The 13,268-nt window shown below is 38.2% G+C and overlaps 1 protein-coding gene across 1 annotated transcript in view; it reads right to left on the bottom strand.

The window, feature by feature from the left end:
* The window catches only part of EPHA3 (EPH receptor A3), a 321,670-nt gene that overhangs the window by 4,147 nt on the left and 304,255 nt on the right, over positions 1–13,268 (bottom strand). Inside the window, exon 16 of the mRNA XM_055342322.1 lies at positions 5,041–5,196. Within this exon, the coding sequence (XP_055198297.1) occupies positions 5,041–5,196 (156 nt within the window). The remainder of the gene's footprint in view (positions 1–5,040; positions 5,197–13,268) is intronic.

Here is a 13,268-nt window from a genome sequence, read left to right as displayed (position 1 = left end):
CAAAGCCTTTATCACCATGCAGCATATTGCCTTTCTTTTTGATTTATTTTCTTTATTCTCTAGCCTATCCCACAAGAAGGTGAATTCCATCCATGTGAACAGATTCTTGTTGGTTTTGTATTCTGCTTATCAACCACACCCTGGACAATGGCTATCATGTAGTAGGGGCTCAATATATACTTAATAAAGAATGAACCAATAGTCCAAAATATGTTTATTTGGGGAAACTGACAGAGGAGTAAAGTATCACTCAGCCAGGAGTGCCAGACTAATTGAGAAACTGTATGCATGCAGGTACACGAATGTGTGAGCACACACAGGGACCCATGGAAGGGGTTCCTTCGTATTGATCACCAAGGAAAGAATGAAAGGTTGGGAGCGCAATTACCCGGAAACGGACCAATTGGTTTCTTCAGAAGTGAGTTCCGAAGCAACAAAACTGTGCAAGCAGACACTGGGTAACCATTTTAGAAGCAATCTATATGATATTTATACATCTCCGACGTAAAATTAACCAAGACTTGGTTGTATTCCTATCACCTAGGCTGGGAATGAAATCCCGAGGACGGGCTGGCGCTGATAAATTCTCAATGTACAACCTGTATCTGCCCAAGTTCTCTCTGATTTTACTCTGGTAGCCTTGCCTCACCGGGAAGGCTAGTGGGCAGATATGCTGACGGAGGCTTGCTGCTCTGTGCGACTTGTGGATAATGAAACTCACTCAGAGTAACATAGGTTATTTACATACGTTGATCCCTACTTCTGAGAGTGTGTGTCGTATGGGATTTTGCTTCTTCATATACCATGGATCTACTGTTAAAATGAACAACAAACATTTCCCCACTTATCTCTAAACTATAGGAATTTAGAGCCAGAAAACGGAGCAGATATAAATATATTTGTACAAATCAATAAATCCTCAGTCTTTTTTTTTTTATTTCTTCTCTCATCTTTATTCCAATTCTATGCTATACTTTTCATGATTTGCCAATTTTTTCTGTCTTCCTTTTCTCCTTCTTAGAAAACTTTAAAAAACAAAATGACAATCTTGGAAAGCAGGGAAAAAAAAATCTTCTAAGTTAATAAAATAAATTTCCAAGCTCTTTGAGAAATTTAAGCATAGTGAGAGTAATACATGCGATGATGTTTGGCCTAATCCTCTCAATGGAACTGAAATACCCACACCCCAGTGACTAGAAAAAAGCATGATGAGAGTTCACAGATTGGTTTGGGACAACTCTGAAGGACCAGCCCAGCTCCAGGACTTGTTCTGACAGGAAGGACCAAGTCTTCTCCTTCAGCCCAATACCCCACCTCCGCCTCTGTCACCACTTTTTCTCCCCATCACTTTTTTTTTTTTTAGAGATGTATATCCTAAACGCACTCCTCAAGAAATCTTGTGCATAAAACTGTTAAAGATTCTGTGCCTGGAACCCAACATAAGCAGACAGATACCTAATTTTGTATATATTTAATGCAAAGGATTATATGAGATAAGATAAAGTAATTATCTCATTAGGTTATACCTTAGCTTAGAATTTTATGCTCCCTCTATCCTCCCTACCCCTGCCAAAACGTCTCCTACCCACCAGGCTGCCAAGTCCAAGATAGTTGTAAACATCAGCTCCTGTAGTCTAAATAACATTTCCACATGCTTATCTCATTTTGACTATCCGATTCAGAAGAGTAGTGGAAAAGTTCAAGCCTAAAGAGCAGCTCAAGATTAAGACCAGAGGTTAATAAGCTATCTGGCTGGCCCTTCAAAGGCAAAGGACAGGTGATGACACTGCGAGAATGGCATCCGAGGGTGCAGGATAATGACCTGGAGCAATTAATCCACCCAAGATTTCATTCCACACGCTCAGTTCTCTCTCCAGTTTCTATAGGCACTCTTGCCCTTTCTCGTTCTCTCTTCCCTTTTCACATTAACCTCTCTAAATCCATCGTAGGCTATGAATAATATTTTGAAACATACGCTTTTGGGACTGAACAAAACCACACATTTTCAGGATTTCATTTGAAAATTACATAATGCGATTGGTTTGTGTGTAAACGAAGTCCCTACACTAACATTTTGAAATAGACATTTCCTTAGATATGAAGCTCTACTGATCTTTTCCTGTAACTTGAAAGTCTGGGTAGCAGAAAAAAAAAAAGAAATTCAATATCTTTTTTTTAGGTGTTCTGTCTTATTTCAATAAAAACTCTAGAGTTATTTGGTCAAGAGAATCATTTCTGAATTGAATCTGGATGGCACAAGAAAATGGAATCGAAAGGAATCAGGTTTAAACAAAAAAGCCCAAGACTGCAAAAGATGGGGCGAAATAATCCAGTTAAATGTTTTATAGCTTTTAAGATAAAAAGGTTGCCTCATTAGATTTCTTCTCTCATCACATATTTTTTATAAATTCTCATTTCTGTTATATAAATCAGGAGCATGATGTACACCACATTGCAGATACCCACGAAACAAACAATTTTTTTTTTCAAGGAGATTTAGATTGATAGATGTTAATTCTACATTGTCCCTGAGTTGAGGAGAAAGAACATTGTGGGGACTGAAATACAGAGACATGCAACCATCTGGCTTAGTGCGAAGGACAAATCTGAAAGAGCTGAGTCTCCCCGGAAAAGTCAGCTTTCAACTTTACTGTACATTCACAGGTTGTTTAAATAATAATAATTGAGTGAAAATATTTTCACCAACCAAAAAGAGCTCACCATCCAACAATGTGCTCTTGAGGCGATCACACCCCTGACTTGGAAATAAAACAAATGCCGCCACTTCATCATTTTAAGCAAATAACTTTCTTACCACATTCACAGTTTCTAACATCTGACTACATTTAAACTGAGCTAGCTAGCATTTAATCATATTAACAGTGTTCTGCTAACCCCCTTCAGTATGGGTTTTTCATTATCTAAAAGCTCTGAGTGTTGATATTTGATTGAGAATAAACATTTGTATACCTTTGCCTTTGAAAACCTGGCAATGCTGCAGAACGCTCAACTTGGTGTTTACTCTTTGCTATGCTTCTGTGCTCTGAAGTAGGTGTCTTGTATAGCATAACCCTAATTGTTTACATTACTAAAATAAGAATTTATAAAAACATTTAAATACATTAATATAGCCTGAAACTGTGTTGGATCAAAATAACTACCACAGAAACTCAAACAGTATTATCGACTGGGTCAGAAATCTATTCAAGAAACATTACATTACACCTCATACAGAAATTGCCTACACGTGTCAAATAAACTGGAGGGGGTTTATTTTCTAAGAATAAATTCTTCTCTTCAATAGGAACATACCCTTCCCTAAAGATCTTTTTGTGAATTTTTGTGTTTCTGATTGGAATGCTGTATCATCAGTGATAAACTTTACCTATTTTCTTAGGCACTTGTATGTCTACTAATTATACTGTACACTCCTTTTTGACATCTAATCTGTTGCTCTCCACAGTGACTTGGAGAGCAACAGATTGGTTTAAATGACTGAGGGCGTGACAGAGAAAGTCTTTATAAATATTCAACATTTAAATATTAAGATATTGGATGGGAAGGATAAAACTTTAAGAAACTTGAGGGCACTACAGGGTTTATTTAATGAAACAAACAAACAAAAAATGAAACAAAGGTCAACGTAGAAGGCTCTGACACGAAGTGACCATAGACTCCAAACAGACCCTGCAAGCTACAAAACTGTCGATGACTTTAGTGTAGATGCCTGGCACAAAACCTCTTTCCTTGGAGCAGTCCTCTAGCTTCCCCTCAGAAATGGGTTCCTACAGCCACATTCGTCTATTTCACCCCACCTCCTTCGAATAGAAATGAGATCAGGGCGCACGGTATATGATTTTGGAGGAGGCAATCTACAAGTAGGACTAGCCCATCAGAACTTCTCTTCTGGGAACTTAGGAAAAAGAGAATTGGACCCTGGTCAGTTGAGTGACACATCAAGGTTATACGACCTGGGTCTAAGGAAACCGTTTATAGCCACATGCATGGAAATGCAAACAAAACAAAACAAAACAAAAGTGACTGCACAAAAAAAAAAAAAAAAGAAAGAAAGAAAAGAAAAGAAAAGAAAGGAAAAGAAAAGAAAAAGAAAATGTAGTTGTATTAGGAAGTAAATTGGGTTTCATTCACAGAGAGATGGAGAATATAGCTTCCAGCTCTTCATTTTCTTCATTTTCCAGTTCCAAATAACCATACCCTGTGAATGAGTATGAATTTTATTGATTATATACTAGATTCCCTTGATTCCTTATAAACGTCCTTTTCCTTTAGCCCATGTGTTCATATCAAAGGATGCCTTTTAACAAAAATCCCTAAGAAATACAGCATGTTATACTTGATTATTATTGACTTTAACACATAAAACCATAAATTAACACTAATTAATGCATACTGAACATGCATATCCTGTCATTCCAATCTGACTATAGTAAGTAAGCCTTTTAAGGAAAACAATAACATTGTGTATCTTAAACATATTTATAACTTCATTTTCTATGAAAATGTGAATGATATTCATTCACAGGGTAGACAATAGTAGATGACGACATATTATTATTTACTAGATGTGAAAACTACTTCTAGACCTTAGAGTGTTTCCCTGTATACCAGCTTATCCACTTGGCTCCTAATTTTCCACGTCCATAGAGGTTAGGCTTTGTTATAAATAAGAGAAAATCACAAATGCAAGAATGCTTCATCATCATGCTGTATTTACTTATGTCTTAAATTAAGAACTAGGGTCACTGGGGCTGGGAATGGGTATGTGTCTGTTGGCCAAACTGGAAAAGGTCATCGTTCAATGACTACACCTATTGCGAGAGCGCTGGTGAGGGAGGAAGACACATCAACACACATGAATCGAGAAGGCGTCGTTGACAGACCCAGAGCCCAGCATGGTGGTTACAGAAGGCAGTAAGACCCTCCGAGGTTCAGCTAACATTTGTAACTCATTTATCCAAAACACATATGTCCACTAGAAGTTTTAGAATCACACAGTCTTAAAAGAAACCTTTCTCTTACTCTGTGGAAATCTTGGCTATGGTGTCACAAGAACTGTACTCCACGCCAGTGAAGATTTCCTTGCACTGTGCCGTCCGGACACCATTGAGCCAGTCACCCGTTGTGCGGAAGGTAGTGATGTCGACGCTGCTTTGGTCCAGAAGAAGGTTCGATGGCCTGTGAGAAAAGAAAACACCAAAGGGAGAGAGATCAAGACTCAGCAGAGTTGCTGTGTGTCAAAATTTGACACCAACATCAGCAGGAACTTCCAGACTTCATGCGGTGTTCCTGTTTATCTGTGGAATTTATCTGCCATGAAGGCTTTGTCTGCGCTAGCTGGCAGCTGGCAAGACTGCCATGGGATCATCTTGTCTCAGTGCTTTGCTTCTCCACTCACGACTGCTTTGTAAAGCAATGGAACTTTGCCAGTGGAATGCATAAACATATCCATACCTACTTCTGTAATTTAATTTTTGCTTTTAAAAAAATATTTTATTTATTTATTCATAAGAGACACACACAGAGAGAGGCAGATACACAGGCAGAGGGAGAAGCAGGGTACATGCAGGGAGTCTGATGTGGGACTCGATCCTAGGACCCCAGGGTCACACCCTGGGCTGAAGGCAAACACTCAACTACTGAGCCACCCAAGAGTCCCAATAATTTAATTTCTTTATTAGCAAAGATAGTGGTAATTCAGGATACAGTTAGGGCAGATGTGACACATGGAATACTCTGCTGCCTGGAAGTTCATTTGTAGACATTGCACAGGTTGCTGTTTAAGAAACACTTGTACAACCTAGATTATACGTAAAGCAGGACAGATGTAAATAATGTCACATATGTCGTTCAGAATAAAGATCACCAAAGGAATAGAAAAAAATAGGTAACAATAAATGAGTCTCACATATATGACAACATCAAATGGAGTTCAAGATAGAGAACGATGAAAGAGAGAGAGAGAGAGATAAGTAGATAATAGACATTGTGACTGTGGTTTGATTTGCACACTACAATCATCATTAAGGGAAATTTCTAGAATTGTTTTATATAACTGCAGGTCTGCCCATTGATCTATGACCAACCACAAGATCTGGTGAGTCAGAGGAACAGCAGGGACATAAGAGAAGCAGAGAGGACCATGTTTTCATCCTGGGAGAGCCAGAAGCAGCAGCAGATTGGTAAAATGACCTTCAGGTATTTTTTCCAGCTCTGTGTGACGTGCATAATTGTCCTCTGACTCATAAGACTGGGACCAGTGCAGTTACCAGATAGAAAATTGTCCTCTTCATTTTCTTCTGTTAGGGAAAGGAGCTGGAGCAGAAGTAGTTATGAAGGCCTCTGTATTGAGATGGGTGTTAACAACAATGGTAATGATGATGACATGGAATGTTTATGAGCATTCTACTGTCCTGGGCTCCATACTAAGCATTTTACACCCACACGAACGGTGTTGATTCTACAACAGGTAATGATACTATGTACCTGTAATAGATGTAGAAACTGAAGCTAAGAGAGACTAAGCCACAGATCTGAGTTTCCTCAGGCAAAAGAGCCAGAGATGGGATCTAGACACAAGTTATTTTATCCCAAAGCCCACACTCTTGGCCACTGTGCTCTAACACTTGGGTACAACTTTGTTCACATTGCTTTCCCCATGTTTTCTCTAAAGTTATTTTTGGTTCCATGAGGTAGCCTCTTTGATTTTTATATTCCATGAAGTGCAGTGACCGACCTAGTGCACAGGTACTGGGACCAGGAGGCTTGGGTTGAATCCTGGGTATAGCACATACTATCTATGTCACCCTCAGTGATTTCCCTTTTTTTTTTTTTTTTTTAAGACTTATTTATTTAGAGAGAGAGAGACAGAGAGAGTACATGTGTGCACAAGCAGGGGAGGGGCAGGGGGCGAGGGAGAGAGAGGGAATCTCAAGCAGACTCATGTCCGGTGGGAGTCTGAGAGCCCAACACAGAGATCAATCTCATGACTAAGCCGAAATCAAGAGTCTGTTGCCTAACTGACTGAGCCACCCAGGCACCCCCAGTGACTTTTATTTTGTCTGTTTCCTCATCTGTAAAACGGGAATGATGGTCCCAATAGAGTTCACACAACTGAAGATTAAATGAGGTTTAAAAGAGGTCACATATGCACGTGACACTCAGAGATGTGTGGACACGCAATATGCTATCAGCTAGCTATTTGTTAGTCTGACATTAGGTGACATATCTAGTCAAACGGTTGAAGTTTTTAAAACTTCAAAAAGAAAGTAACAATAAATCCCAGTGTATAAAAAAATGTTAGCAATGTGGTGATGCTGTTAATTATCTTATTGAGCAACTAGAAGTTTGGTCATATATGATCTTATGAGCCTAATAGGGAAACAAACTCATAAAGTAGGTATAGTTGGGGCCCCATTAGAACAGCCAAAAACTTTTACAAGTTCACAATGACTCTATAACAAATGCTTGCAAGCGGATATGCTATTCTGACTTCTGTAGTTTGTTTTCATTACTGCAGGAAAATATATTATTGACATTAAGACTGTGTATGTCATAACCTAATCTTTAACTTGTAATGAGAAAGTACATTGAGATTTTTACCTTTTGAGAGTGGTCATTCAGAATCTTTGATGTTTTGTGATACTGCAGTTAATCAGCACTGAGCTGTTAAAACTTTTTAAAATTATTATTTAAAAAATCCCCAATGTTAGGATTTGTTAACCAAATTTCATATTTTATTATATATTAAAAATTAATACTTTGCCTAAATGAAATCTATTTTTTGAAGTGCTTAAATTCAACATTTAGAATTGTCAGAAGACATCAAAACAAATGAAGGATATGCTAACATGCATTTATCCTTATTGTAGAAACAAATTCAGCTCTCTAAAGTACACATTCAATAATATTTTTAGAAATAGCATGAAATAACAACAAAAGGAACTGCATGGTGTTTTATCTATGAATATGAAGCATTGACCATCATCTAGGAAATGTGGTAAAGTTCATCTTCTCAGGAGAAAAATCTTTCTGTGAAGCAAATCTACAAATACGCCAACTCCACTCACATTTAAAAGGAATTTTTAATTGGGAGATTTCTGTTACTATTGATAACATTTCTCCAACTCACTCCCTGATACGTAGGACACATGTAGGAAGTGTAAGGCTAATTTTCTTAAATATGAACAACTTTGTCATGTCCCAGCCCTGCATGCTGCTGTTGTAGACACAGGAGAGAATTTAAATTGACTACCCATCTGGATTTTGATGGGGATACATTACATTTTATTTGATAAAATGGAAATGTTAAGGAAAATTTAATACTGAGTTGAAGAAAAAATTGGCAACATGACAGTTTGGTTCTGTCTATATTTTTATCCTCTTTGGAAAAAATAGATCAAGAGCTGGTTCCCTCCCTCTCATTCATAATCATTTGTCAAGAGGAGGACAGCTGAAAATGGATAATTTTTCAACCTTCTTTCCATTATAAACTACTTCAATTTTCTCTACCTCAATTATTTGACTTATAAATTAAAAATTAAAATTATAGAGCCTATAATTTACATTTATGTATTGCGATTTAGTTTTAACTAATGCTCAGAGTTATCTTAAAAAAAGGAAAAAGGAAACAAAAATTAGGTATTATTTTAAAAATCATTGATTTTTCTTTCCTTCAAGGAATACCTAGAAAACTACAAAGTAGAAATATAACATCGTATAAATCATTCTCTTCTGGAGCATAAGTGTAATTTTCTATGACTCTTCAAATTACTCATCTGCAAAAAGGTTTATTTTCATAATTGAAATTTTCTTGGTTTAGGTTTTTTTTTTTTTTTTTCCTCCCAGAAATCTGAGGACTTACAGATACAGATAAACGAGCCAGATTCCAAAATTTACACGATATTCTTGGGTTGTTTTAGCATGGCCCTCATGGGTGAAATAGCTTTTATCAGTAGCCAACATTCCATAGACCATTGGACCCTTCTGATAGGTCACTGAATTAGTAAACATGATTGATTGGCATCCCATTAAATCAGGTGTAAGAAAATTTTATAAGAAAAATTAAATCGTACTTAGAAGACTATGAAGTATGAACCATCTACCGGCATATGTGACACGCAGGGTGTGCACAGACACACACCCCACCGCCTGGATGTCTACAGTAGCTGAGCATAGAATCTAACGTCGACTCTTGTCGACTCTTGGTCCTATGAACAGCAATTCTCCTTTATTTATGGGTTTGTGGGTATGAAGAATCAAACCCCAGGACATTTATTCAGAATATTTATGAACTGTGCCTAATAGCAAAATGCAGAACCTTTTCTTCTGAGTTCAAACTGGCTTGTATTTTTAAACTCAACACTATAGCCAGACTCAACAAGAGTTTAGAGAAAATTAGTATAAACAAACTGAGATAGAACAGGACGTGCAGATTAGGGATTAGAGTGACCCCAACTGAGTTTTTCTGTTTATTACTTGGATCAAAGTACAAGGAAGACAAAGAATGGCCTAATTTTCATGCCAGTGACCTCAGGATAACCAGCCCTGCAAAGTATCATTTTTCCACTTCCAAGACTTCTCTGGGGAATTCAAATAAAAATTGGTTCCTTTCCTCCTCGGAGAGGACATCTGGAGAGTTTATCAATGGATAGGAATTTGTCTCTCACTGTGAAGAGCCTGTGATGTCTCTTCACGCGCACCGAGGGAATGCGGGCTTTGCGCAGCTGCAGGCCTTGCCTGTTTTTTTTAGACCCAGGCCCAGACTTGGGTCTGAAGGGGAAATTTATAGGTGGGGTGATGTGCACCGTGAGCTCACACTTTTACTAGACAAATTAGATAGGTTTCGATCCACGCAGCTGTAAACGATGTCCTGCCGAGTTCCACCTGAACTTTTACAGCTTTTCATAAATCAGTACCTACTGGCCACAGAGCGCGGCCATTAAAAAGAAATCATGGAAATTGCATGTTTGCTCAGGGGAAGCAAAAAAATAACTTTCCTCCCCCTTCTCCCTCCCTCCCTCCCTGTATTTGGGTTTGTGAATTATTCTTGTACGGATTTTCAGACTGCTGCATTAAAGAGGTAGGCACATGCTTTCTTCTCATCGACTCCTATTTCACCTGCACATGGCTTCACACCAATTAGCACCTGATATTGGGGACCCAACGTCAGTAAACAACTGCCAGTCCCAAGCGTGTCTTCTTGGGAGGATGCTATTTCAATATTGCATCAAAATTCTGAATCACTAGGGTTGAACGTTAAGTTACCCTTTTATGACATAAAAAGACTCCTTTCGGTACGCAAAAGGCTTTCATTTTCACGAATAATACACATTGCCTGAGTAAGTAAGTAGGTCCCAACTGAGTTTAGAAGCAAATATCAGGAACATTAGGGATGTACCCTCTACCACTATCATTATCTGTTCTGAATAGTGTCAGGGAATATATTGACTCAAGAATAGTTTCTTAAAGGCAGAATATTAACTGTATATTATCGTCTGAAACTAGTAACCGAATTTTTCAATGTCTTTTATGATTTACTGTTAGTTTTTTTTTTATTTGAAGTAGTATCTTCTCACCATATTTCAAAGGGGAGATTTTTGTATTCACCAATTTTTTAAATGTGGATTTATCACAACCTTGATCTTTTTATCATTAACATTAAAAATTCCAGGTAAGATTAAGCAAATTTTAATTTGTCATCAGTAACTAAAAATAATTTTGAGTATACAGAGTTCCCAGCAGGAGAGTAGTTGGTACATGACACATTAGGGAGAAGTAAAGTCATCATGTTTATTTTAGTTATCTCTAGGCCTTACGGATAAGAATCTTAGCAGTTATAGCTATTACCTCTGCTTTAATTCTTCCCAGTGGCAAAATTTCCTACTTTGACTTTTAAGATTAAAAAAAAAATCGTCTGGGTGTCTGGCATACTTGCCTCCCTCTAAAAGGTTCTGCATCCTATTTAATCAGTGAGGAAAATCAGCCTGTCAGTTTCAGAACTGGGGTCAAAGTCACATTGACAAACATTTTGTTGTTGTTGTTGTTAGACTTCTCATAAAGGATGCAGTATTTGCCAAAGAGTTATTCTCAAAAAGAATCCTATTATGTTTTCTTAGAAATCAGAAGCATTTTATTTACACTTTATTTACTTATTACACTTAATTTAGTGCCATTAACAGGGAACAATCACTAGCGTTGCCTATGTCTGCTCCTGTTTATCCTGCAAGTCAATAAAAATTAAATCCCTTCAAAATTTGTGATCAATGAAATGGAACAATATATTTTAAATTATTTCAATAAATTAACTAAGTATGATTGGATCTGCAGAACCTCATTCTAAATTACAATTAAAGGGGCGCCCGGGTGGCTCAGTCACTTAAGCATCTAGCTCTTGATTTCGGCTCAGGTCAGGGTCATGAGAGATTAAATAACCGTGTTTGGACTCCATGCTCGGGAGGAGGGAGAGAGGCTGCCTGAGATTTTCTCCCTCGCCCTCTGCCACTGCTCCTCACTCACAAGTTTTCTCTAAAACAAATAATTAATCTTTAAAAAAAAACAAAAAAATTAAAAAAACAAGTTACAATCCAATATATTGTTTAAGACCTTAAGCTGTGAACTTGGGTGCTTCACTTTAGAACCTCATTCCAAACACATGAATGTAATATTTAATACTTTATGCCAAAAATTTGTATCCCATAAATTACAATATTATTGGAGAATCCTACTGCCTGGAGTATGAAAATTATGTAAATTTAAAGAAAAAATAATTGCTCTATTTAATTTTACATAAATATCCAAAATTTAAAAAGGGCATGTTACTGCTGAATAGAAATGAATGAATTCATTTCTCATTTTTCTCTATTGTTTGTCTTCTTTATTTTTAATTTAGCTACATTCATAAAAATAACTTTATTTAAATCCAGGAGCTATATCTTACATGTAATATAAAGCTAACTGAATATGTATATACTATGAAAAATATGTATCATAAATTAATTTAAATAATACAAAATTAATCCTTCAAAATAGTCTCTTTTAAAAAATGAATTTCTAAATTTTGGGGGGGCTGGAGAGGGAGGAGGGGAGAGAGAATCCCAAGCAGGCTGAGCCACCCAGGCTAAAAATGAAAAAAAAATTTTTAAAGATTTTATTTATCATCTATTCATGAGAGACAGAGAGAGAGAGAGAGAGAGAGAGAGGCAGAGACACAGGCAGAGGAGCCCGATGTGGGACTCGATCCTGGGACTCCAGGATCACACCCCGGGCTGAAGGCAGACACTCAACCCCTGAGCCACCCGGGCATCCCTGAATTTTGTTTTTTACTTTTATCGGTATAACCAAATTATGTGTTTCTATTTATTTTTATGGAAGTATTTTCTATCAAGAACTTCTTTTTTTAAATTTATTTATTTATTTTATTTTTTATTCTTTAAGGGATGCCTGGGTGGCTCAGCAGTTGAGCATGGCCCCTGGGGTCCTGGGTTCAAGTCCTGCATGGGCTCCCCGCAGGGAGCCTGCCTCTCCCTCTGCCTGTGTCTCTGCCTCTCTGTGTGTCTCTCATGAATAAATAAATAACATCTAAAATAACAGAAAACAAAGCAAAAACAAAACAAAACAAAACCCTAACTTCTTTAAGAGAGATTTCCTCGATTTTTTTTTTTTTTTTAAGATTTTATTTATTTGAAAGAGAGACAAAGAACATGGCCGGGAGGGGGGTGTGTGTGTGTGTCAGAGGGTGAGGGGCAGAGAGAAGCTGACTTGCAGCTGAGCCGGGATCCCGGGATCCCGGGGGTCAGGACCCGAGCCGAAGGCAGGCACTTCCCTGACTGGGCCACCTGGCGCCCCGATTCCTCAAACCTTAGAGCAGGAGGGAGCTTCATGCTTTACCATTTTAGACATGTGCATCACATTCACATTTTCCCCCTAAATTTCTTAAAAGCACTGTTTTCGCATCGCCTTTTCATCAACCAGGTAGGGAGGAACCTCTTAAAATCTTGCATCTCCGCATCTCTCCAGAAGAATCAAAAAACTCTCTAAATCCCCAGGGTCGTTATCCTTGCTTAAAGAAACGGCCCCGTCCCCTTGGGGTCCGCTCCCCTTCAGCAGCTCCTCATAACAGCTCCCTGCATCCCGCCCTGGAGAAGCCCGGAGCGGCGCCCGCGGAGGCGGAGGCCGAGGCGGAGGCGGAGGCGGAGGGCGCGGTGCTTCTTGCCCCTGCCGCCGGGGGCGCTCCGGGGCCCCCTCCCCAC

Source organism: Nyctereutes procyonoides, unplaced genomic scaffold, assembly GCF_905146905.1.
Source record: "Nyctereutes procyonoides isolate TBG_1078 unplaced genomic scaffold, NYPRO_anot_genome, whole genome shotgun sequence".
In the NCBI taxonomy this organism is placed as follows: domain Eukaryota; kingdom Metazoa; phylum Chordata; class Mammalia; order Carnivora; family Canidae; genus Nyctereutes; species Nyctereutes procyonoides.
Note: the sequence above shows the minus strand (reverse complement) of the source record. Positions and strands in the feature narration are given on the sequence as shown.